At 38.4% G+C, this 27,864-nt stretch overlaps 1 protein-coding gene across 6 annotated transcripts; it reads left to right on the top strand.

The window, feature by feature from the left end:
- The first annotated feature begins 353 nt into the window (after nt 1–353).
- LOC131239439 (recQ-mediated genome instability protein 1) lies at nt 354–27,730 on the top strand. 6 transcript variants are annotated; one of them, XM_058237131.1, is made up of 8 exons: nt 363–880; nt 7,279–7,542; nt 9,898–10,043; nt 12,524–12,660; nt 18,457–19,301; nt 21,477–21,587; nt 21,685–21,813; nt 26,206–27,730. In XM_058237131.1, exons 1-8 carry the CDS (start codon nt 428–430, stop codon nt 26,374–26,376), a joined length of 2,256 nt encoding a protein of 751 aa, XP_058093114.1. In that variant the 5' UTR covers nt 363–427; the 3' UTR covers nt 26,377–27,730. The 6 variants fall into 6 exon arrangements, 5 of the variants coding, with proteins under 5 accessions (XP_058093118.1, XP_058093117.1, XP_058093114.1 ...); XM_058237133.1 differs by having other exon boundaries at nt 364–880; nt 7,372–7,542; XM_058237136.1 differs by having other exon boundaries at nt 745–880; nt 7,413–7,542.
- The last annotated feature ends 134 nt before the right edge of the window (nt 27,731–27,864 follow it).

Genomic DNA, 27,864 nt, shown 5'->3' on the forward strand with positions numbered 1-27,864 from the left:
CCATGTCAAGCAGAGCCAGGGCCTGCTCGAACTCATTTTCGAGCTCTAAAAGTCAGCTCAACTCGGATTGAACTCAGCTTTGAACTAAGTCGAACCGAGCTTTTTTGAGTCGAGCTAACCGAGCTAGCTCGGTTCGTGTATACCCCTAGTTTTTAGTCGGGCTTATGTTCTATATGTACGGTAAAAATAATGGTTCCCACTGGATGAATGGATTTGATTTTAGATATATAACATGGTGGACCCCACAGAGCTTTTGTCTTACAGGTGTTGTAATCCGGTCCACTCGGTCACGCAGATTCGCCATTCGCACGTGCCCTCACTCCATTCGCACGTGCGGTTCCACGCATTTCTCCTCCCGCCCAGTATATAAGCCTGTTTGGAGGCAGAACCCGAAATTCGAAAATCAGAGTCGGAGAGGGGAAAGAAAATGCGTAGAAGGCTTCGTCTCCCGACCTCTTCCGACGAAGACGAAGATCGTCAAACCCTAATCTCTCCAAACCCTAATCCTAACCCTAACCCTAATCCTTCTCCAAATCCCTCCCCTCTCGAAATCCCCGACGACGACGATTTCATCGACATCCCCGCCTCTCCCTCCCCCCCTCCGATTCCCCCACCGCCCGCCGCGACGGACCTATCCTGTCCGATAGACGCGTTCCTGAGGAATCACGGACTGCGCCTGCAGCGGCAGTGGCTGGATTCCTGCATTTCCGTACTGTCGAGCTCGCAGCCCGGTTTCACTGCTCTGGATGCTGCTGGAAAGGCGAAGCTTTGTTTCGAGCAGTTCCTGCTTTCTGATATGAATGTATCTGGATTCGGTGTGCTGCCGGAGAATGTGCACGCTATGCATGGTGTTGAGCTGGCGGGCCCCTTCGTCTTGCAGGTGTGTTGGTTGGGGTTTTTAGGGTTTTTTTAAAGTTTGATTTAAAAAAAAAATTAAAAAAATCTCGTGCTTGCATTGGCGTCCGCACTTATTAGTGGTTATAGAGTATTAATGTGAATATTGGAAAATGTGGCACTCTGTTCTGACGGGGCCCGCCTGCCAGCAATGTGGACCATGTTTTGGGAGCATGAAATGTTCTTGGCTTGAAAGTTCATCGGGTTGAGTTGACTGAGAACTCGACCTGACCCAAAAGCACAAAACCTAGAAGAAAAAAAATTTACTTGATTTGTATTTAAGCTATGATCGTCTATACGTATTTGGAAAGAGTCTTAACAGTTGGTGCCTCGGATCATTTGACTGAGGGAATTTTGGTGCAACATCCACTTTTGGATGCCCGCTGGGTGAATGGTCTGGATTGTCGGAAGGTGGTCTCACTTGTATGGAGTGCTGGCCTGAATGAAAAGGTGGTTAATTTGGGTGAACATTGTGCAATGTTAATTTGTTTGGCTTGGCATTGTATAATACATATTCTGACTTTTGACCTACTGAAGCAAAACCAAAACTTGAATGTTTATGTGAATAATGGAAAATTTGTTGAAATGCTGATGTTGTTTTTTTTTTTTTTTTTTTTTGGGTTTGACGCTGGTGAAGTTTGAAATTGGGATCGTGTGACGATTTTCCAGAGCCTGCTTTTTAAAATTCGGTTGTTTTTAGATCATTAGATGTGGATGTAATAATGTACGATTTGCTTGTGTGCTTGTTGGGACCTAGTTTTATGTATTTTTATACTACATTTTTAGTCATCTTTTCCTTCATAGATCAGCATGAAATTAGTTCAATGCAGCACTTATAGCTGAAAATTTATAGTCCAGGACCAATAAGAAGTAAGAATCAAACACCTGGTTTACTTGATTCTGCAAAAAAAAAGAAAAAAGGAGAATAAGATGACTCGTGCAATTGATCTGCACAAGTTACTAAGCAGCTAAGCTAAGTTGGATCTCATAACTAGGAATACGTGTATGTCAGGAGTTGAAGAGGCTGGAGCATTTGGTTTTCAAGATTATTGCAGTGTAATTGTCTCATTTTCCATTCAGTACTACTGCCATGGTAGAGTTATTCAAATAAAGTGGATAGTTGGGTCTTTACCTTATTGGAAAATGAAATGTGAGGCTCAACAAAGTGGCCATTGTCTTTATAGAATTATAGATTAAAGAAAGAGAAGAAAAGAGAGGAGAATGTTATGAGAAGTGAGGAAAAAGAGTTAGGGCTAGATGTCCCCTCTTTCCCCTTTATATTTTTTGAGGATTAACGGAATTTTATTAAAGGGCTGAGGCAAAAGCTGACGGAAATTTCTTTCCCCTTTATATTGATAATAGCAAACAAGAAACTACAAAAATACCCTCACTAATAATGTTCATATTCTAAATAATTCCTAATCAAATATAGGCACTAAATATAAAAGAGGAAGAAATTGGGTGGGACAGTGGGATGACCCAAATTCACATCCATTGGGTGGGCCATGCATTAATAGTCTCAAAGCATACTCACCCTCTTATCCGCCTTGCATAAGTTTTTGACTTTGGCTTCAATCTTTGCTTGTCTATTAAAAATGAACATGAATTTTCAATCTTATCATTGCATCCGACATAGCCTTGGGACATATATTCCTCTGCATTATAGGAATGAAACACATACACTTTTTAGTTAAATTGATTTTATACTTTCATTTGAAAAGTCTTAAAAAAGAGATTAATTCAAATCTGTCTTTCATTAAGTAAATCTAAGTCATTCGCGAAAAATCATTAATAAATGTAACAAAATACTTATACCTTAACCAACTGGAAATTTTAATTGGTCACCAAACATCTAAATAGACTAAAGAAAAATGAACTGAATTATGCTTTTCCACACATTGTAGAAAATTAACATGATGATATTTACTCAACCACATTTCATACTCTAGTTGGGTCTTTGGTTTGGGTTTTGTTGCCAGCTTTTTAATTTCTTCTTTTCCTCTTTTGTTGCTCTTGTTTTTTCCTCTTTTTCTTGTTTTCTTTTGTTTCTTTCCTTTTAATAAAATTCTTAATTCTAAAAAAATACTCTAAAACTAACACATATGACAAAGAAGGAATAATGCCTATGAAAATCTTCAAAGATGGATAACTGAGACGACAGTGCAATTGATACATAAAAATGTTCTTTTGTGGTGTTGCTTTACTAATGTCACAGTCAAGATAGTATAACCCGTCATGTTCATCTCATCTACCAATCTTCTTTTTCGTCTTTAGATCCTGAAAAAGAGAATGTGAAGGATAGAAGGTCATAAAACAATGAAGAGTTTTGGCGAACTTTCTAACAAACATAAAACTTAAATGGAAATTTAGGGACGTAATGGAATGAAAGTGAAGAACTTGGATGAATAGTATTAATTTCACATACTTCGGGTTGGGTACTATCTGTTGAAGTGATAGATGAACCCGTTAACGATATATTAATAAAGGAAAATTCCCCAGACTTACCTGTCAAATGGTCAAATGTTCCTTAGTCAATGACCCATGGAGCAGAAAACTTAGATTCCAAATTAGTATACTTGAGGTCACAAATGTGGTTGTGGGAATGGAAGTAGTAGGAACAAACTGATTGTGTGGATTTTAAGTGACATGGAATACTCTTCTTGTATAGGTGTAACTTTTCTCTCCAAACATATGTGGTTGTTGAGCTGTTGATGTAGAAGTAGCCAGATGAGACCCATTGCTTTCTCCAATGTGAGATGCATGGTTAGCTCATGCTAGCTTTCCAAGAAGATTCCATCATTTTTCAACGAAATGATTCACAAGCCCACAATGGGCACATTTCATGGGTTCATGACCTCGACCACAACCTCCACCATGACAGGCCCACTTTAATTGCCTCTGTAACGACGATCACCACCTCAGCCTCAATCGGTAAAGGATGTTAAGCTAGAATTGTCATTGTCTCCACTTATAAAGCTAAGAGATATACATTGGAGGCAAGAATACACCTTATTTAGAGATGACACATCCTTGCCATTGAAAATCTGGGCACGAACCTGTTCATATTAACCCTTTAGGTTGGATAAAAATTCAGCTACATAGAACACCTTTTGTTGCTGATGTTGCTTCTCCAAATCAATAGTAAGGGGTTGATACTTGATACACATTCAACTTGTCCTACATTCCTTTAAAGTTTTGAATAATATTCATCTAGTGATTTATCTCCTCGTTGAAGCTTAAATATTTCCTCAAATACCTGTTATGTTCAAAAGATGTTTTTGTTAGATGCATATATATCTCGTAATGCATCTCACACTTATTTTGCAGTATCTAAAAACATTACAATTGTACTAATGAAAATTTTCACACTATTCCACAACCATGTCATAATCTGAGCATTCTCCTGGATCCATTGATCATACGTACTAGCACTCTCATCAAGCTTTTTAGTGGTCAAGTACTTAATATATCGTTGACAATTAAAAATGCTTGGATGGATTTGGATAACTGAAGATGCTTTGTTCCATTTAATTTAATGGAAGTTATTTAGATGCTTAGAAAATCATGTGAATTTATGAATTCAGTTTTTGGAACACTTTTCTTTTCCATCTAGGATAAGGGACTAGAATATATACTGCAAGCTTATACGAACATGGGCTGATCTTCAGTGACCAACAAACACCCAACTTGTACGCTTTGCACGGTATGAAAACTTGATGTATTGCGGGTCGTGGACACTTTCATAGCCAAGATGGACTAGAGAAGGCCTGATCAGAGGCAGAAGTGATCAGGATCGTCAGAACATTAAAACAGACGTATCTCGCAAACTGGAATGAGTTATTCAACATACCTTATATGATTTTAAGGTAGGAGAAGCTACTTTAGCCAACCAACCCCGCCATGTCGGGTTGACCACGCTAGATTTGTGAGATTCCATTGGATCGATAATCAAAAGTCCATTTGATTTTCGTTTTTACTATTTATAATAAGTTTTAATTCAATCATAACTTTTGATCCTTTGAGTTTTAGGAGTCGTGCCCAACATGAAAAGTGCTTAGAAAAATTAGGAGAATGCCGTGGTTAGTCCAAATTGGACACGTACTATTTTTGGCCGAAAACAATAAAGTCTAGTAGAAATCATGACCGTCTATAAATAGTAATTTTTCTAGTAGAAATCATGACCGTCTATAAATAATAAGTTTACTATTTATAGTAAGTCACGATTTCTAGGGAGTTTGAGTTGGAGTTTGATTCTGAAACTTCTTCCTAGGGTTGAGATTACTATTTAAATGATTGTAATTTCGTTTTTATCATGAATCAATTTATTTTTGAATTTATTAGAAATTATTTATATTTTCCCTATTTTCCTCGTGGTTTCGAGGAATCTTTGTGAGGAGTGCAGAGAAGCTCTGTGGATTCGGAGTAACTATCCCCTGAGGAAGCTGGTGATTGACCTCATCACATCCATCCTTGCGTCAAAACTTCACTTGAAGATAATAACTAGTCTACATGTTCATACGCTCTAACCAATCACAAGGTTCGATGATCATGAGTATGACATCTGGTGATGACAATTAGCCAATGCGTCCCACACATGAGAGGTGATGATCATGAACACTTTATCCTCTTCTAACACGCTTCCAAAGGTCTGTCGCCACAAAAAGAAAAGAAACTCTAGGTTTCTTTAAAGATTTTCAGCACAAGAGGGATGTGGGAGACCAAATGATAAAAGAAGGAAAAAGAACTATAGGATATAAAAGGGAAAGATTGATTAGCCCAACAACAAGGATGTTTTGATACCATGTATAATTATAAATTAAAGAGAGAAGAAGAGAAGAGGAGAACAGAGGGAAAAGAAATGAAAAAAAGAGTTAGGGCTAGATGTCCCCACTTTCCCCTTTATATCAATAATAAAAACCAAAACCTACAAAAATACCCTCATTAATAAATAATAATGTTCATATTCTAAAGAAGTCCTAATGCAATATAAACACTAAATACTAAATATAAAAGAGAAAGAAGCTAGGTGGACCATTTAGTTGGATGGAATGGCCCGTGTCCATATCCATTAGGTGGGCCATGCCTTAATAGTCTCAAACAAGGTGTTCCATAGCAGGTGGCAACGGTGGCCGTAATGGTTACCACCATTACTATTATGATACGGGGCATAATGGTCATTACGACCTTTTTGTTTTGTTGAAAAAAAAAATCTGTTTTGGCCCCGTCATGGGACCATTACAGGGCTGTGACTGGTCATTTTTTCATTACGGCCGTTTTGGCCCCATAATATGTAACGGTTATGTAACCGTTTTGGCATACCATGGTCTCAAATCACACTCAACCTTGTCATCCGCCCTGCACAGACTTGAGTTTCAGTCTTTGCTTGTCTGTTAAAAAAGGCGATGAATTTCCAATCTCATCATTGTGTCAGACATAGCCTTGGAATTTTGTTTGTGAGCATAGATGGTGACTGGCCATGTGCATCTTAATTGCTAACTCATTTCTCTGGAAGAGGCCTGACATCAAAAGATTTTTGCGGCCTGGCATCTGCTGTACAAGCTGTCATGTGTATGTTTATTCGTAGCTTATTTATGGCCTTTGCTGTTGATGGGTCATAGACTGAAACTTATACTAATGGGGCAATCCTGACTTTCTGGTCAATGGACTTATGCCCATTGAATCGGACTGTTGTTCATTTTTTTGTTTTAACCATCCATTTGTCTGCCACTTATTGGTTGGTTATGTTTGTTTGGTCAATTGTTAGTGTTGTTCTCGGGCCATGACAAATCCATGTTGTGACCCACTGGCTAGATGATCTGAATCAGTGCATGTGTGGCTGTGGACCAAAACGGTCACATAGTGGTGGTAAGTGGAATCTTGTTATGATTTATGCGGTTGTAACAGCAGTAATGGCTGTTATGGAAAAAAATGGCCCGTAATGGCCTTGTAATAGTCCATTACGGGGCTGAAATAGTTTTTTTTTTTTTTGGGAAAAAAGGAAAATCTGTAACGGCCATTTATCGTAATAGTAATGGCGGCGTCATCGTTATGGAATACCTTGATGTGTACAGTAGAAATGTGGCTGAAAAGATTTTTTATTTTATTTTATGTGAAAGAAGGTTGGATGATCGACATAAGTATACATATGGCCATGTATACCAGGTCTTCTATCATTCTCTTTTATGTAACTGCCTCTTTTGGTGTTGGTTAGTGAATCATTTTAGAGACATCCCTTTCAGCATTTTACTGTCATTTGGTGAGTGTAATGTTTGTTAAGAAATCATTGAGCTTCCACTGGTTCTGCTCTATGGCTTTTTATCAATTCACATAATTGTAATGTTTTGTAAACAAGTTGCCTAATTTTTATATGCTTTTGATGTTCAGGAAGTTTCTGCTGACAGCTTTGATATTTTCAAGCTGCTTAATTCCTGGACTGCAGCTGTTTCTTCATCTAACACTGTGCAGCATTTCGTCCAGGTTGATGAAATAGTTAATATTGGTTTACCTCTACGAGACAGGTATCATGATGCACCTGCCGGGTATAAGAGGTGCCTCAAATTGTCAATGACTGATGGTGCTCAACTTGTTTTTGGAATGGAATATAGGCCTATCAGAGATCTTGAAGTTTTGGCTCCTGCTGGTTTAAAGGTCAGCTTTTAAATCTATTGATGACATGTGGTGTAAGATTTTCTCATTAATACTAGTTCATGCTGGTTTCTATAATTTTATGCTTTACTTGCTGTTTCCAGAATTCTTTCTGAATCTACCAAGTTCATGATAACTTTTTTATTCTCATTCACTAGGCACATCGAGCTAGGTACGATGATCTCGAAAACAGGGAAAGAATCTATGGGCTGGTTTGGGAGCTTCTATTTGGAATGCGTTGGAATCCAAATCACAATAGCACCTGATTCTATATCATCATTTGTGTTTGACAGCTTATAACTGGAATGCATTGGATTCCAAAAATAGGACTGGATTGCAACCTGTAGTATATTTACAGGAATTTGATTTTGATTACTAAATCAACTTTAATATCCCAAATTAATGTACATATGTGATATTCACTAGGACAAAATGATTGTAATAAGCCCATTGAAGTATATACTTTGGCCAAAAATGACAAAATTCTAAGCCTCGGGTGGGCCACAAGCGTAAGGATCACAAACGAGCGACTTGCCAATGCTTTTTAATTGTCGATTTACATAGGCAATGTTTGGACTGTTCAGATCATTCTATTGATGTAATTTTAGTGATGCAACCAATAATTAGATTATTTTAAGATATCATCAGCTTGCCACGTGTACAATGTATTAGTAGCCTAGCAAGACCTTTGTTGCATTATGCAACTCTCCTGCCTTTACAAAGGAGTCAAAAAAGTTATGATTTCAAAACACTCCAAAACTGTGTATTTCAATTACCTACGATTCCATTTACCGCTGAATCCATGTTGCCAAACAACTTTTGGATTCTGCATGCAATCAAATGCACCCAAATTGGTGTTGCCAAATGACCCCTATAATTTATGAAGATTCACTCCCTTTCATATTATTGACAAGGTTTCTCCTTTGTTGGAAAGGGTGGGAATGGAAACCATGTTTCCCGAGAAATGCTTTCCTATGTTTCAGAATGTTTTTTTGCTCTAAGGTGAACATTAGGGCTTAAACATGATGGATGGAGTGGATGATATGCACACATTACACTGGGGTCCACACAGACACTATTTTAAGTTACAATAGTATTGCTGCTATGAAAATCAAGAACTTGGAGTCGGCTTCTTTGACTAATGTGTCAAGACTCAGATGGGTCAACCTGGTGACTTGACCTAGTCTTGTAAAATTTGACTAGGTTTAATTATCTTTAGTAAAATATTTAAATATAATACAGAGCATGAAAAACAGTCTATTAGTTCAGATTTGGATCAGATAAAAATTCAGATATAGTATAGAGGAACATTCTAGCAGAAGCACATTGTTTTAGATCTTGAACTCCTGTGGACAGACCTGAGAAAAACTCAATGCCATATTTTGTGGATGAGATCACCCAACGGATAGACATTAAGAGGAGAAAATACAACAAATTTCAACAATCAAGTCAAAAATTTCCCAAGAAGCTTGGATCTTCTACACTTTTGGGTCATAGTCCAGTTGCAACATGCCAGTAGTCTGGATTGCCGGAAGGTAGGGCCCACTTGTTAGAACTAGTGGTCCCATGTACATGTTGCAAAGATGCAAGTCACTTATCACGGTATTAACTTGTTAAACAAGGACCTAAACTAGAGATCCATGCATTCTCAATATGGAGGTTAAACTACTATGAGGCACACTGGACTCTGTTCTATTTCTGCTCTCATGCTACTGTCAGCACCTATTTGAGGTGTCATGAATTGATACAAGTATACAACATATATTTCTAATAAATGTATCATGAATATATACCTACATACATATGTATATTTATGTATGCATGTATGTATGTATGTATATGAGTTCATGTTATTGTTCCAGCAACCAGTTAGGCTGGGCACCCACTTGTCTCAGCTGGTTTCTTGTTTTCTTGTTTTTCACATGCATGACAATGAACAATAATCTCTGATGGCTTTTACATGCACAGAGGAAATCACTTCTTACATATTGTGAGCAAGGTATTCAATAATGGTAATGGTGGCTGTAGTGGCCACTGCCATTACTGTTATGATATGGGCCGTAATGGGCATTATGGTCTTTTTTTTTTTTGTGAGAAAACCTGTACCAGCCCCATAACGGGCCATTTTTTCTGTAACGGTCGTTACCATCCCATAATTTGTAATGGTTCCCTTTGTTACCATTACGTAATGGACTGTTTTTGAATAACTTGATTGTGAAATTTTCAGAACTATAGCTTTGCCTGTAGTTCAATGGCATATGGTTGTCTTTTCAACATTGAGGTCTCGGGTTCGAGCCTAGCTTATCTACAAAAAGAAAACAAAAGGGTTTTCAGAAGTAGCACTCTTGCGTCTTGTAGGTTTGCATTCGAAATGTACACATACGACGTGGACTTCTAATGCTGGTCCCGGAAGTTTTGGAGGTTCTAGGAGGATTGGTTGAGGATTTGGATGCAGCACGCCAGAGGCTTGTCCAAGAAGTAAATAAGCCACCTCGGGGCAAAAGGTATTTGCAAAGATTCATTGAAGTTATCGTAGAAGATCCACAAGAATCATCATATTGTATTATATCTTGTAATGTAGAAATTAGTCGCAGGATCCTTCTAAATACATGCTGCTTCTGCTTCAAATCATTTTTGGACTGCACACCTGCTTCCATGCCCTACCTATTTTTACTTGTTTATGTTTTGAAAAAGAGGCTTCCTTGCTCTCGCACCCAAATCTGTTTCAGCTTTGCTTCACGCTTCGTGCAACTATATGTAGAATGCTATCTCTGGTTTGCCTTTTATGCGTAACGCTTATATCTCTTGAACACGGTATTGGCTAGCTCATCCACTATCATGGTCTATGCCTCTGTTGAATCATGCAGTTGATGTGATTGAACAAAATTTAGTGCTAACATTGGAAAAGAGTAGCAAGAGTTTCAGTATGGGTGGTTTTTTGATTAATGATATTTATCCAAGTTTGGTAGGTATTTGGCATCTCATGCGAATGATTCTGGTTGCTGGTGACGTGGTGGTTTTTGTTGAGAGAGATGTATCTGTTGGTGTCAAATCAATGAGTGAAAGTGGCAAACCCTTGTTGAATTTGAATTGCTTGAAGTTCGAGAAAGATCTCAGAGAACAATATTCATAAACTCGGCCATAAGAGTCTCTACATCTATTTATAGTGTGTAACTTAACTAACAAGCTACTACTACTAAACCGCATTACTAACAAACCATGCTAGTAAGTTTTTAACCAAAGAAATGAAGAAAAATAATGGTGCAACTGAAAGCGAACCATGGTGGACCTCATCTCACAGTTGGATATGGCCGTTTGTTGTTCTGCCTGGCTAGGATGTAGCATGATTAGGATTGATCCATGGTTTTAAATCTTGGTTTTGGTCTTTGACCTTAGTTGCACAATCCTTGTATCCAGGTGCTGCTCTAGCCTTGAGTTGTGCTTCGTACTTGTGCTCTCACTCCCGCTTCCTATCTATTGTATTTCACTTCATGTTTTGGTGCAGTTATATTCGTGATCTGGTTTCAGTCTCCGTCAGACTCTCGGAGTCAAAGCCTAAACTGGGCTGAAACTAAATCAAAACAGGCTGAATTGGCACCAAACCGACTTGACTCGTTAAAGAGTTAAACTGAGTCGACATGTTTTCATATGATATTTGAAGCCATGGATGAATCTGATCATACGGTCAGATCTGATCTCCTGGTGGGACACCTTTGGATTTGTGTCTATAGGTCCTAATCAGAGTGGGCGACTCCATTTCAGGAGTCAGCTTTATTAAATATGAATAAAAGCATATCAGTTCATGAACTGCATACTTTTTATGACACTTAGAAATGCATTTACTTGTGCATCCTTGATTAGCTTATAATTTTGAATTAAAAAAACATGAGTTGGGTTAGCTTCAATGGTAATGTGTATACAAAATGAAGTCACAAAAAGAATGAGAATCCCCAGCAATTCAATCCTAAACTTGTTCCCACTTTCCGCAAAGTTTGAGCATTACTGGCCACAATCAGTGTTGTCAAAATCCTACGAGTTAATGACTTACGATTTATGATTTTGAGTCGAATCTTCAGCAAAATGATTTGAATCCCACCTTTGAATCCGTTTTTATATGAATCTTACGATTTTATGATTTGAATCCTACAATTTACGATTCAAATTATACTTGTTTTCTTCTATTTTAAGCTTCACTTAGCTTTCATTTTATGTTTTTAAATTGGTGGGAACTTTAAGAATCATTTTAAAAAACCTTTCAAAAAGAAAAAAGAAGAAGAATCATTTAGAAAAGGTAAATTATTTATTTATTTATTATTATTTTTTATTTATAAGAGATTAAAGGATAGATATTCTCTTTAGTGTTAAATTGTAGAACTTTTTTATGATTTCTTACTTAACTGATTGAAATACCAAATTGATGTATGACTTATCTGGCATGTTTTTATGGATGACTACGATCATGTTGACTTACATGTATTGTGGAATGATGGTGACAAATCAAAATATCTTTTTTGGTCAGTCTACAAAATCGAATGCTGCTTTTTCCAATGTGATTCTACTTTTAAGAAAGGTAACAAGAACATACTTGTATGCTTTTTAAGGAAAATTTCTTGAAAGAAAAAGAAGAAGGAAAGATTAGAATCCTTTAACACTATCATGACATAGTATTAACTGGTGCATACTGATGGCAAAAGGATGATTGCTAAGTTTTTAATATTTTTGGATATATTTATATTTTTCATATTTTTAAGAAAATCATAAAAAATCTTATGATTTATGATACGATTCAATCCTTATTACAATTTGCTATACGATAACGATTTTGACAACATTGGCCACAATGTATATTTTTTTGTCAGGAAGCCTGACCAGTTTGAATTTTTGAAAGGAATCATTCAAGATTAGTCAAAGCATAAGTCCTTAATGCCTTTTCTATGATTAATGAGGTTCTCTCTGATTTGCCTTGTCATGAATCATGATGCAGGCAACGGAATGGTGATGCTCCTTCTTTGGCCACTAGAGCTCGGTGTGCTGCTTGGCCATCCAATACTGTTAATGATCATGTTCCAGCAAATGTTTCAAGATCACTGGGCACCAATCCACCTCAGTCATTGGGCCAAGGTAGTGTGTCTTCATATGTATGCAAGGACCTCTTCCTATTAGCCGCCGCCATCCCCCCCTCTTCACATTTTATGGGTATGGTGGTTGCAAAATGAACTGGATATTTTTGTCATTTTAATAAATGGCATGGCATGAGACCAATAAGCTGAGGGACTAAATGAGCATATTGGTCTTCTCAGACAGGATCCCCATACTCATGAACCTTTTCTTTTTAAAAAAATCATTAGGGCTATCTTGCTGTAATCTTCCGCTGCATGTCTCGTAGTAATGTTTGTGGCAGACATTCTTGGACAACCAATTTCATGGTACCTTAGAAGTGGTTCTGATTCCATCCATGCTTAAAGTTTGTTTGTTACGAGTCTTAAAGATAACTTCTATTCAGGGTATTTCTTGTATCTAGTGTGTTTCGTACAGCATGGACAGTTCAGAATGGACTATTTGTAGGAGCTATATGTTTTATTGGTATCTTTTAGTTCTCTTGCCAGAAGTAGAAACAGAGTATAATTGTGTATATGATCTTTTTATTTATATTTATATTTTTCTGTTATGGTCTCCAAGTCCAAGTTCTTATGTTGTTGTTCCAAGTTTGTTAGAGATGGTATATTGAGAAGTAAGATGTTATTTTCTGAAATCAATATTAAAAAATTTCAATTTGTAGACTTGTATTAATTTTCTTTATTCTTTTTTATGGCCACATGTCCAATGTCCATGGCTGTGTTTGTCTGCACCCATATCACTGATTACTATTCACATTGGGTATCGTAGTTGTCCATTCATATCTGTGGGCATTCCATTTTCCCTACTGGAACAGAATGTTATGGCATGTCAGCTGTTCTGTGCAGATTTTTAGACATGGTCAGGATCCAGGCATGAAACCAATGAAAAAAATGGCCATAATACAACTTTGGTTTAGGGTTTTGATAGCTATAGAGGATAGAAACATGTAAGCATGCCTGCCAATATTTTGAATGGTAAATCTATAGGATGGCTTGTGAGATGATTAAATCTCATGAAGAATTTTAGCGGGGCACTTAAGGGGAAGTGAAAGACATGTTTTTGAAGGGAGAGACCACACTCTTCATAGAAGGAAAAACAAATTCTTTTCCTGAAGTTTCAAGTATAGTTAGCAGCGTATTCAACAGAGGAAATTGGTTTACTATCAGAAATGCGACAAGGTGCCTTTCCGAAAGACATGGCTTGGGAAGGTCCTGTCGTCCAACTCTTTCCATCCCATGTACCCTACCGTGCAGTTGTAAATGACTTCTGTGAAGGATTGCTATGATACCCATTGGGGTTTTCTTGAATGGATTATCAACTCCATAGAAATCTTAACAATGATGAATTGATTAGTATGCTTAATGTGGTGTTCATTGACATTTTGACAGAGTATAATAAATTTGGAAATGGAGTGTTGATTCACTACTAAATCTTTCTTTTGGATCATTCGTTCTTGCAATGGGGCCACTTCTCCTTTTGCCTTATCCTCAGAGAATCCAATCCTACCGAGAGTTCAAGCTTTCCCTTGGCTGGCCACGAGAAACAATATTCTTATCCTTGAGAATCTAGTGAGTGTCATCAGCAAGGTGTCCCGTATTGGTATCGGTTGGCGTAACGTGCCCTCCGAAACCGATACGAATACGCGGGCGTAACAGCGATACAGGGGTGTAAGGCCCGTAACGGCGCAATTTTTTTTTTGCCAAAAAATTATGAAAAAATATGGATTAAATTCGGAATATTCTAAGTATTCCAAATATGCATTCATTTATAAATTGGAACATGTTTATGGTGGTGTAACAGTCCACTCTTTGGTGAGAAGTTGTATCGTACTGTCTGATTAATTTTTTAACCAGGTAACTTGAATTTGACTACAAAATTCATATATTTAATTTTCTAAATATGTAATTTATATACTTAACAACTTGATATCATTTCTCCCAATAGTTCTTTAAAAAAATGAAATTAAATTAAGGTAGATGCCGTTGCCAATTTGGGGCCGACTTGGAGGACCAATCTATGCTCCAAATCAGCCTCAAATTCATGCAATTTATTGTCATTATCCCACTTATGAATTGGTGGACATTTATTGGATAATAAATCATGAAAAAAAAATCAAAAGGCCCTATTTTAAAAAATAAAAGTCCACAAATTAACAATTAAAACTATTCAAACAACTTGATTTTGGCATTGTGAGTTAGCAATTGCAGTCCATAATTTAATTGCTAAATTTTAAAATTAATATATGTCTCGTGTACAATTTTTTAAGGCTCGAATTAGGCGGGACTCGGATTGTGAAGTGCAGCACACGTGTCAAAGTTTTTTGGGCCCCACCCGTGATGAATGTGTTATATCCATACCATTCATCCATTTTGCCAAATAATTTTAGGGCATGAGCCTAAAAATGAGGCACATTCAAAGCTCAGGTGGATTGCACCATAAGAAACAACAATAATTAAATGTTCACCATTAAAAATTTATTGGGGGCTACAAAAGTTTTAGATCAAGCTGACATGTGTGTTTTCCCTTCATTCACGTCAGTGTGACCCAATTAATAGGTTAGATTGAAAATAAACATTACAGTGGACCTTAAGAAATTTATAATGGTGAGCATTCTATAACCACTATTTCCTATGGTGTGGTCCACCTGAGATTTGGATATCACTAATTTTTTGGATCTTGACCTAAAATGATGTGGCAAAATGGATGGATGACATGGATGAAATATATACATCATGGTGGGGCCCACTCGGGTCTGATCAAATTGGATGGAAAATAAACGTTACCGTGGGCCCTACGAATTGTTTAACAGTGAAAATCATTATCTCCGTTGCTATTTTTGGTGTGATCCAGATGATCTCTGGATATAAATCATTTTTTGGGTAGTGCTCTAAAATGATCTCTGAAAATAGATGAACGGTGTAGATGTAATAAATACATCACTGTGGAACCATTCGTACTACTCAGAGCTCGAGGAGTGTTAGCGCTCGTCTTAGCGTGACATGTACCTACAGTAGCTGGTGTGTGGTACTCTTGCAAATGAAAACAAAAAGGGAGAGAGAGGGAAACCGAAAAGAAAAAAGAGGGAAAGAAGAGAGAAGAGAGAGAGAGAGAGAGAGAGAGAGAGAGAGAGAGAGAGAAGAAGAAGAAGAAGAAGCAGGACGAGGCCGCAACCGCAGCCACAGCGGCATCTGCCGAAGAAGAAGAAGAAGAAGAAAGAGAAGAAGAAGAAAAAGGAAAAAAGGTAGGGTTTTTTTTTTTTTTTCTTTTTTCAAGGCCCGTAATAGCCATTACGGGTCCGTAATGGCCGTTATGGCCCGTAACGGCCGTTACGGTCACAGAATTCCGTAACGGCCGTTTCGACCCCGTATCGTGTAACGGGTCCCACCGTTACCGTTATGTATCGGCCGTAACGGCCGATACGTAACTGATTTGGGATACCCTGGTCATCAGGCATTCCATAGCATGTGCTGCTCAAGGTGTTCCGTATCCGTTACGATACGCCCGTAAAGGCTGATACGTATAGGTAACGGCCATGACCGTTACATGATATGGGGGTGAAATGAGGCAGTTGATTTTTTGGGACTGTATCGGCCGTTATGATGGCCGTAAAGGCCGTTACGGGGCATAACGACTGTTACCCCCATAATGGTCGAAAAACGGCCACTTTTTTTTTTTTCCTATTTAAATCTATTTTTCTTCTTAAAAAAAAAACTTTTCTCATTCAGAAAACTCTCCTAGATCATTTTACAATAGATTTCGACCACTCTTACTATAGTTTTTAATATTAAAATAGTAGATTGAAGTGATTTGAGCGAATAGAAGATTTGATGGCCTTTTTTTCAAAAAATTAAAAACGTAGTATTTATGCAAATTTTCTTATTTCTAGTTTTAATGCTTGATCGTGATGTGTAAACATTAGATACATATAATCATATTCACAAATTCACTAGACAACCAGGTACAACACTCTCACCAAAGAGTGGATTGTTACACTACCATAAACATGTCCAAAACAAAAAATGCATACATATTTGGAATATTTACGTTATTTTTGATTTTTTAATTTTTTTTATAGAATTTTTCAGGTAAAAGAAAATTTTCAACTGTTACGGTAGTCGTAACAGTTGTTACGTCCCCGTACTGGCTGTTATAGTTGATACCCGTCTCGGTAATGGTGGTGACTATTACGGTTACCGTTACCGATACAGAATATGTCATTGCTGCTTGCATCAAAATAATGAGGAACCGTGTGTTACATGTTTCTCCATTGTACCATGGCTAGATCAATTTGCTACCACCATTTTCTTTTCTTTTCCTTTTGTTTTATTTATTTAATTTACAAACCTTTTTGGCTTGAATTGGACCCTTAACGGGATCCTTAAGGGTTTTAAATGTATGGTTGCCCGGTCCATTTTAGACAAGAGGGTGAGCCCTTTGGAGTATGATGGCATATGCTATCACGAGGGGTCTGTGGAAGGATTTTTGAAAATAGTGTCTGTGGATTCATTCATATGGAAGATAACGTCCTTGACTATTGATTGGACTCTTGTTATATGTGAGATTGGAAGGACTTCGGGTTTACATTCTTTGGGGACTGGAAAGGATTGGGCGCTCTTGCCAAAGCATCTACTCTATGTTTCGTAAAGATTAATTTTGATGGGTGCTTTATGGAAGACAAAGTCCTGGGTTAAATTGGTGTCTTGAGAAATGATATTGGGTGAGTTGTTCAGGTGAACTACGAATCTTCTTGTACTCCATGAAGTTGACAGATGAAGGAGAAGCCTGGTATGTCATTGTGGGCCTGATTTGCTGTACTGGGTTCACTTATGCTTGCTTCTTGTATTTTAGAAATTAAATCTTAGTGGTCTCTCTGGGAGCTTTGTGCTCACGTTTCCCGAGAGATTCAAACCATGTGGCCAACTGACTTGCTTTTGAAGGAGTGAATAGAGAGTCACTAGGTGTTGGCTGGTTTTATCTGTCTCAGCGTTCTCTCTTTGTTATTTTTAAAATAAAGTTTATTTCGTAAAAAAGTGAGCGTGATTTGAGAGATTTGATCTCTGATAATCAGCATCTCCTTGGTGATGGAGTTTCTGAGACTGTGAGGCATTTCCTACCATGTTCTGTAGGGTGATATTACAACTTACAAATCATCTAGTGCTCAACATGTGCAGTTCTAAATATTCATTTCATGTACATGAAATTTGAGAAGTTGAAAAATGGGCACATGCTGTGTTAATCTTGGGAACATCAAACAGGATAGTTTATTCTTCTTCTTTCTTCTTTCTTGGAAAGATATACTGATGTTTTATGATTGTTTTGTTAGTCTTGACTGCATGCTAAGTGGGGCCACATTGCACTGCATGCTCTAGTTGTCAACTGTTTGAAAAATCCCCTTTGTGGCTGGCGTGTGGTAGTTGTGTTTCCCCTCCATGACCTTACTACGCTTGCTTGCCCTTTTGGGACATGAATGCGCTGGGGTTCAATGCTGGGTGGGACTGTCGACATATTACCGGTGTCAATGTGATGCCTCTGCCATGGTCAGTTCCAATAGCCTAGGTAAAAGATGAATCTTGATGTTCCGTGGGCATCCAATCTTAAAACTTTTTGCCATCTACCATTTCAAAAGCAGTGCAGATTGCTGGGTATAGGGCTAGCAGTTTGACGACAGTGATGAAATGTATGACATAACACTTGCAATGATCCACAGTTTTGCATTTACCTATGATTATTGGTTAGTGTTTTCATTCTCTTTTTTCAATTTATTAACTTCTTTGTTCATTCGTATCCTTTGTTTTGCAGTTGCTACTTTGGCTACAACTGGCAGTAATGCCGGAGGAAGAACTAGTGAAGGTATTGCTGCTCCCAATAGTACACGAGATGCTGAATCTAATCCGTCATCCTTGAATACTGTCTCAGATGTAGCTACTTTGGCCACATATGGTAGCAATGCTAGAGGTAGAGCTGGAGAAGGGTTTTCTTCTTCTACACATAGACCAAACACCAGAGTTGATTCATCATTCTTAAATAATGTCTCCAAATCTGCGACTTTGGCCACACCTAGCAGCGATGCCAGAGGAAGACCTAGACGAGGGTTTTCTGCTCCAAGCAATGTGCTGGATGCTGAAGCTAATTCATCATTTGCAGATGCTGTTGTGGACGTATCTACTTTGGCTACATCTTGTGGTGATTTTGGAGGAAGAACTAGAGAAATGTTTGCTGCTCCCAGTAGTATGCTGGATGCTACAGGGAACTCATCATTCTCAGAAACTGTCTCAGATGTCACTACGTTGGCTAGATCCGGCAGTGATGGAGGAGAAAAAACTTCAGAAGGGTTTGGTGCTCCCAGAAGTAGGCCAGATGGTGAGGCTAGCCCATCCTCAAATGGTGTCTTGAATGTTGCTACTTTGTCTCCAACAAGTAATTGTGCTGTAGGAAGTCCAAAAGGGCCTGATACTGGCAGTAGGAGGCCAGCATCTGAAGCTAAACCATCCTCTAATACTAAGGAAATCAATAAGGTTGATGAGGTGGGACACCTGCTCATTCTAAGCGGCGACAAAGAGATTCCTTTTACCTATTTAGCTTGTTTGTTAGCAAAATGGACTGCAAAGGAGGACACATCATCGTTTGTTCATGGTAAAATTAAGGTACATTTTAAAGTTCTGTTGATGTATTCGATGGTTCATAATTCCTTGGTTATAGTGAGTACCCAACAATGTCTCCGTAACTCATCATGCTACTTCACTGAAGCAATATTCTCTTATTGTATTTTGGCACGAGATGTTGAAATTTCTTCCGCAATTATCAACTTGGTATTGAATTCTTTATCTCACACTCTTTCTAATAATGCTAATTAACTTATTATGTATTTATTTTTCTTTGATAAATTGATTAACCCACATTTTTGTTGTTCATATTCAGTTGAATGATAGATTTCCTTTAAAATTTAGATGAACCTGGAAACATGTAGGAGAAAGTACCAGTGGAAAAGTAACTAAGGCTTTTCTTTTTCTGATTGCTCTCCTTGCCATCACTTCTTATAAGAAAATACGTTTCTAAAACACGATAGAATAAAAATTAGTGACTGTTTTTTATAAATATAAACAAACTTCAGCAGAAGATGAAATTTTTGCATGAACTCAGCTTAATATATTTCTTAACTTCGAATGCTTACTGATCATTGCAGGTGTAATTTGATGAGTAATATTGGAAATATAAATACCACAACATGATGTCAAAGTGGCATGCACTAATCGCTTGCAGCATTGTATGCCATCATCATCAACATATCCTTAAAGCTAACTGGTATCAGCATCATGAATCCTGTTTTGCCAATCATTCCTAAATTCCAAGGCCTTATTCGGGGTAAGTGAGCAATCCTTCACCTCGATCAAAGTCCTTTTAGGCCTTCCCTTCTCTTTTCAGTCTACTCAAACCTACTTAAATATCCTTATGGGTGCCATCTATGGTTTTCTTAATGCAAGGCTAAACCCTCTTAATTGGCTTTCATTTGTTTTATCTCCCATCTTTTAGGTTGCTTCGGATGACCTCATTCTGCTTTTGTCCTCACTAGTCTTCCCAAATATCCATCTTAAAGTCCCCATCTTTGCAATGCTTATCCTCTGTGCATATTGCCTCTTAGCTGCCCAACACCTTGCTTCATATGAGATAGCTGGTTGAATAGTTGCCATATAAAGGTTTCCCTTAGGTTTCTTTTGCATATGAAATGATCCAACAACACTCAAGAGGCACATTTTCACTTCATCACTCCGCTTTAATTTGTTTGGAAACATCTCCTCTATTGCTCTATCCACTTAAGAGTGATCGATTGGAGGTAATGTATAAAGAGCCAATGTCACGAAACAAATTTTTAACTATCATGTATACATTAAATAAAAATGAGACTCTGAACAATGAAACTAAAATAAAATCATGTAGAGGCAACAACCTATGATTTTTAAAAAGTGATACATTTTTCCTTGAGCTAGAATCTTATTTCTATGGAGTTTTATGTTTTCTTTTGAACTTTGTGTATATATATAGCCTAATGCTCAGCTGCGCACCAGTTCTCGTGCAAACTCTTTGAGAACTCATCACACATGATGTGTTCCCAAAATTTTCCATGGCCCACCAAAGTTTTGGATCAGGGTAAAAGTTGGCCCTTGGGGGTTTCATGGGGTACTGCATCACATGGATCATTCGGATTTTAGGCCCATGACACGTGCGCAGGTGAGCATGCCTCTCTCTCTCTCTCTATATATATATATAGAGAGAGAGAGAGAGAGAGAGAGAGAGAGAGAGAGAGAGAGAGAGAGAGAGAGAGAGAGAGAGAGAGAGGAATGCTCACTTGCGCACCTTCTTACGTGACCACCCGTGCGCACCTTTGCACACGTGTCTTAGGCACAAAATCTGAACAGTCCACATGATGCGGCACCCCTTGAAACCTCACAAGCCCAACTTTCAGCCTGATACAAAACTCTGGTGGGCCATAGCAAAGAGAAACGTAAATCAAGGGAGGAAACTGTTTCCTTTTGCCATGGCCCACCAGAGTTTGTATTGGGCTGAAAGTTGGGCTTGTGAGGTTTCAAGGGGTGCCGCATCACGTTGACCATTCATATTTTGTGCCTAAGACACGTGCAAAGGTGCACACAAGTGCTCACGTAAGAAGGTGATCATTTCTCTCTCTCTCTCTCTCTCTCTCTATATATATATATATATATGTATATGGTTGAATTTAGGACTGTTATTTGATAAAACCCTGAAATATGGCTTGTTGAATATCTTTGCTTCTAGTAACTACTATATGTTAATGAATTTTGTAGTGCTTTTTGACTGGTGTGAAAGGGTTCCAGTTTAGGAATCGGAGTACATATGAGCTCCAAGTTTATGTTGATGATGGTAGTCTTATCTCTGAGGTCCTCATTGATCACAAAGTGAGTGTATATGTGGTATCATGGATTTGAAGCTATCCTTACGTGAGCCAATAGTGTTAGTGACTGAGTCATGTCATTGATTTTTTGACTCTCGTAGGTTGTGCAAAAGGGAATAAGGCACTCTCCAGAGGAGGTTAATGCTGCTCTTTCTTCTTCTGACAAGAAAACTGTTACCAGTATGAAGGAAACCATGAAGCAATATCAGCTTTATTTGGCAAAATTCGAGGTAGTTTCATTATTATTTTCGTCTCAGATTATGTTTTCTTTCATATCGTAAGTTGTATTTGGAGGCCTATTTGTACATGCATGATCAGACTACAGTCCCTTGTTTTTTGCATTATGAATTCTTTAAATGTTGAATCCACGGTCCTTTATCGGGCATTCTTTTTGGCCAAAATAAAAACGTTTGTGAAGACCATGGGTCTTCAAATGATGGTTCCTAATTTGAAGGGTAAAATATTTAAATATACGAACCTTAAACACAGGAGTGTTCAAAAACCAGGATTCTAGATTGCTAGATCCTAAAATCATGGGGCCTCGTGTTAATATAGCAGTGATTTATGTAGGAGGGTGACAACTGACATGTTGGAGAGATATGGGGGGAAAAAGGGAAATGAACATGTCAATGTATGGGTGCTTGAGGAGATTATTTACGGCTAAGGTGATAATTTGTTGTGCTATTGAAATGTATACAACCATCTAACGTTATCTAGGGGCCGGTAGAGAGTTTATCTGGTAGGTGTTGGGGAAAAAAGGAGTTTTAAGAGGATATATTGGCATGATTGAGGATATGCATAGAGTGATAACAAATGTGAGGACCATTAGTGAAGAGGCGAGTTTCTAATTACTGTAGGATTCCCTTTGCTTGGCTTGTGGGTAGAAACAGGGTGCCTACAATCGACAACCTGTGTAAGAGAGCTATGGTGCTTCTGAATGTCTCTCCTGCATATGAAAGACATGGATTTGGTGGATCATCTCTTCATCCACTTTCCCTTCGCTCGGAGCGTGTGGGATGGCTTTCTTACCATTTTCAATGTCCCAAGGGTGATGCAGAGCTATATCGAGGGGCTCTTCCTTATCTGGCATGAAGGAGGGCCTTGGAAAAAAAGGTAGATTGAGATGACTGCTCACCCTGCTTGTAGGTCATTGGACCCTTTGGGGGAGAGGAATAATTGCTGCTTTTGGAATTGCGGCGGCTCTGTCTTTTATGCTGTTAGGAGGGCTATTCTGTATATTAAGGAGTGGGATTCCTGAGTTGTATGTCATTGGACCCTTTGGGGGGAGAGGAATAATTGCTGCTTTCGGAATTGCGGCGGCTCTCTTTTTCATGCTGTTAGGACGGCTATTTTGTATATTAAGGAGTGGGATTCCGTAGTTTTCTGGGTGTTGTTTGTCCAGCATGCTGAAGCTGGTCTCTGTATTGCTGCTGGCCATTTGGCTTTCTTAATAAAAATTATTACTTAAAAAAGGAGTATATGGAGTGAAACTTTAGTAACAGTAGGAGTGGAAAAAGGGAATTTGTTAACCTTATTGACCAAGAAGTTTCCCAAAATGAGCACTTTTAATATCTTGGTTCAATTATTCATGAGAGTGGAGAGATTGAGAAGGACGTTGCCCATCAAGTTGGATGGAAGAAATGGAGATGTCCTCGAAGAGTTTTATGTGATCATCTTGTACTACTCAAAATAAAGGTGAAATTGTATTGGATGGCTACAAGACCAGTCATGCTTTATGAAACATAGTGTTGGATAGTTAAGGAACAACATCTTTATAGGATGAGTGTAGCTGAAATGGGGATATAGAGATGGATGAGTAGCAAGACGAGGAAGGATGTGATTAGAAATGAATGCATTCGAGGGAGCTTGGGAGTAGCACCAATAGGTCATAAGATGAGGGAAAATAGACTTAGATGGTTTGGCCATCGACAATGGAGACAAAGAAATGCAATGGTTAAGAGTGAGTTGCTGCAAGTTAAAGACTCTAAAGGGGCAAGGGGAAGGCCCAAAAGGACATGGGTGGAGGTAGTAAGGAAGGACTTGATGACCTATGGTCTCACTGAAGTTATGGCCCTTCGACAGAGTGGAATGGCGGAACAAGATTCATGTAGCCAACCCCAATTGGTTGGGATAAGGCTTAGGTGATGATGATGATGATGATCTAACGTTATTCATATCTGCATTATTATTCAACTTGCATCGATTATTAGTAAAGAAAAAACACAATGCGACGCTTAAGAGGCAGTGGTGACCCATCCTTCTCACACGTGGCTTTGATGTACAACTATCCAGAGCATTCAGGTTACGGTCCCATTGTGGATGGAGCATATCTCTTGAATCACTCTAACCAAACAATTCTAGCTATTCAATAAATGGCTATCAAATTGATGGTTAAAAGTAAAATAGTGAGTGGTCTGAATTCGAAGGAATAAATCAGATGGTTAATATTATCTTCTCTGGGCAAAATTTTGTTCATTCTTCATTAACAGTTGGTTCAACTATTTGGACAGTCTGGACTGCTGTACAACCATGCCATGTGCATATTTGTAGAGCAACCACTGTTTTTTAGACCTGTCTCTTGGCCCATAGGTCCTGACGCAAGGTTAGAATTCTAGCTCTTCTGGTGTCCTATCTCACTGATGGTTCAGGCCCACCCAGAAGGAGGCCTTCTTCGCCCTCCCCCTAAGCTTGTGCAGGAAAGGCCCGAAGCCAGCCTGTAGGAATCTAGCCTGTCACTGGTAAAAGTCTCCAGGCATTGTGGATATATGCAACCATAACACATTTACATAATTTTATGTTGTAAAAGTTGATTAGTTTGTTTTAAGAGCTGAACAAATCATTGCTTGAAAGGAAGTTCGATGTGACGTAGAAAATTTGAGGTGGTGGATATGGACAGGAACTTCAAGGCATAAGCTATTTTGTACTTCCTTATGCCAAACAAAGTTATGCTGAAGAGATTCCTCTGAGCTCGATTGTCCATGTGGGAATGCGTATATTGATACGAACCACTGATCTGGTAGGTCCACCATGGATGGGCCAAAGCCTCAACATCTCACTGGTACCTAGACTTCCATCCCTTGAATGTGAACTATCCCCAACCCACCCACACCCCCACCCCCAATCTCCCCACACGCACACACACACACACACACACACAAACACACATATATATTTGGTTCTGACTTTCCATTGTCAGGCAACCATTTTTGGAGGTCTGGGTCAGAGGGAGAAGCTAAATGGAGGGAGGTAATTTCGATAAAGTATGGAGTAGAGGAAGGGGGATCATGTACAAGGGCATTCTTTGTATCATTCTTCTTACATATGGAAATCAGTTCCATCCCTAAAAGAGAAAGTATGGGAGGGAATATGCTTCAGTTTGGGGGATTGAAATAGGATTAGATTTTGCGATGATATATGGGTTGGAGAGGGGAAGTTGAGTGATAGATTTCCTTCATTAGCAGGGCTAGCTAGGGAAGAAGGGGTGAAGGTGAGTAATTGTTTTTCAGTCAGGGGTGATGAGGTAATTTGGGTTCCTTTATTTAGAAGAAATCTGACAGATGAGGAGATTCAGAAATTGGTTCAATTGCTCCAAATGCTTTCAAAGGTTACTCCGGTGTTATCAGATGCGGATTCCATCACGTGGTTAGAAGCAAAATCTAGGTCTTTTTCAGTGAGATCCCTCTATTCATTCTAACTATAAGTGAGGAAGATGCTGGGGTATCTTCAACGGCCTATCTTTGGAAATATGGTGCTCCTTTAAAGGTGGTGGCTTTTGGATGGCTAGTGGGGAGTAGTAAAGTGCTAACAATCGATGATCTTTGCAAAAAGAAGTTGATTCTCCCTAATGTTTGCCTCATGTGTTATATAGATGCGGAATTGGTAGATCACCTGTTTATTCACTGTGCTTTTGTAAAGGAGTTGTGGGATCATTTTCTTCAAGCCTTTGGAGTATTATGGGTGTCTCCAAGTTCAATAGAGGATTTTCTCATCTCTTGGCATGGCAGGGGGATAGGGAAATCTGGAAAAAGGCTGTGGGGGATAAGCTTGTTAGTGGCTCTATGGGCTATATGATGGGAAAGAAATGAGAGATGCTTCAGAAATAAGAATGGAGTTTTAGTGGCTAACATGGAGTGTGTGTACTGACATGGGTGTGTACTAACAAGCTAACCCAAAAAAAAAAAAGAAAAAGAAAAAGAAAAAAAGGAATGGAGTTTTAGAAGTGTTCAAAAGGGCATGCCATAATGTCAAGGAATGGGTGGAAGTGTAATCCTGGCTTGTTGCTAAGGTAGTCATTTTTTTCTTGGTTTTCTTGTACATTCGTTTATTTGTATTTTTAGGCTTAGGCCTGTTCAATGAAATATCATCATTGTTTAAAAAGAAAAAAATTTTGGGCAACCATTGGATGGTTATGGTTATTTGTTCAGTTGGATGTTTGGACTACTGCCCATCCATGGCAGTATTAATTTTTTTGGTAACAAGTTCTGTTTAAGTATTTAATGCTAGACATGTTCACCAATCATCACGCCCCTGCCTGGACTTGTCAGTGTGATAATTCAGTATACTACCATTAATTTTAATTTTAATTTTTTAATTTTTTTATTGAGTGGTTTATTTTGTTCCAGGGTACGATGCTTGTGGAGATAAACGGACTCTCTCCTCTTCCGGTTGCACTGGAGATGGATCAGGGTTGTCCATCATCTGATGCGTGGCTGCTCCTTAGAAGACTGAGAATATTCACTGCTCCTGAATCTCCACAGCACAACCAGTTTAAGCCCATAGACATATCCCCTTGATTCAGAAGATTGATTTGCCATCCATGCCTAGGAAAAATATGGAAATGGATTATGTTGAGTTCGCATCCAGAAAATCACAATTGCGGGAACAGTATTTTTATGAGCACGAAGGATGATGCCCTTGCACTCTCCTCTATGATGGTGCTTGTGCACTCTGACGGGCTATGTTACCTGAGTAAAGGTGGGTATGGGGTTTGAGAATGGTACGGTTTGGGTTTGCCAGGTCTTCAAAATCCAAATTCTCAAGATACGTGTACCCTTTACAGATCTGTGATGCGCATCAGTAATTTGTTGCCCAATTGCGATAATTCACTACCAAATTCTCCAGATATCAAAATCCTCGTAAATTTGGGTTTCAGGCCTTCGGAAACCGCTTCAATTATGTAATCTTTTTTAAAAGGATCCAAGTATCATAGCTGACAGTGTATTACCTTTTTCAATTGCTTGGGGATTTACTTGGATCACTGGGGGAGATGGAGCCAACCCATGATTTTCAATCTTGAGGGAGAGACGGTCAGAATTTGCTCTGAGCTTCTATGAGATTCAAGACTGTTTCCATCTTTGCAGAAAGTTGAGGAATTATGGAAGATGTTTGAGTTGAAAGCTGAAAGCTGGGTTTTAGTGGTTAAGGGTCTGAGAACTCATTTGTCTGTATTTGGATCTGAGTGAGCTGATAGACGGAAGCCAAAAGTGTCAGGGACCACGTGTTTTATCTGCGTTACGCCCAACACTTCCAGCAAGGTTTGCTTCCGGACTGATTCCACTAATTTGTTGTGAGTTCTTTTTTCCATTTTGTTTTCTTTTTAAACGAAGTATCTTGTTTCAGGGTGCATTTGGTTGCACCAAATATCATGAAAATTTGTACCAAATTAGTTTGATTAATCATGAAATGTCATGAAATTTTATGATATCAGGCAGAAATTGTCTTATTCCATTTGTAAGGTGTTAGACAATGCAAGGATCAGGGGATTGTAGAGAATGTTTGGGGTTTTTAGTTTCAGTTTGAACTTAAAAGTGATCCCAAACATCAAGAGGATGGGACTCATTACGAATGGGCCATGCACATTGAATCCTTGAAGATCCTACCTAGAGAATATCTGGCCTTTTTTTTGCTCGAATTAGAACAGCTGCTGTATTTTTATTTTCAACTGTTTCTTTGTTATCCTTCCATTGAAAGGTTTTTGGGTTTTTCTCCATTTCAGTGGGTCCCTTTATAAATGGTTTGGATCACTGAAGAATGGGCCCCACTTATGCAGACTGCAACCTGAATGTTACTGCACAATCACCGGAAGTGAGATTGTATAATAACTTATACTTTTTATTACTTTCTATTGATACTTCCCTTTTTGGATCATGCTCTATAACTTTGGAATGAATATACATTGAAAAAAGAGAAGAATGAATATGATTTATCGTTCATGTATGCTCATCTTTTGGAACTGTCTATAGTAGCATTAATTTTGTTCAATCCAGCCTATTTACATGACC

This window comes from Magnolia sinica, chromosome 3 (assembly GCF_029962835.1).
Source record: "Magnolia sinica isolate HGM2019 chromosome 3, MsV1, whole genome shotgun sequence".
NCBI lineage: Eukaryota > Viridiplantae > Streptophyta > Magnoliopsida > Magnoliales > Magnoliaceae > Magnolia > Magnolia sinica.

Excerpts from the sequence above, each read along its gene's own strand:
- LOC131239439 (XM_058237131.1), top strand. The coding sequence starts at position 428 with ATGCGTAGAAGGCTTCGTCTCCCGACCTCTTCCGACGAAGACGAAGAT. Across the intron at positions 10,044-12,523 it reads AAGCCACCTCGGGGCAAAAG|GCAACGGAATGGTGATGCTC; the intron begins GTATTTGCAAAG and ends ATCATGATGCAG. Across the intron at positions 21,814-26,205 it reads TTTATTTGGCAAAATTCGAG|GGTACGATGCTTGTGGAGAT; the intron begins GTAGTTTCATTA and ends ATTTTGTTCCAG.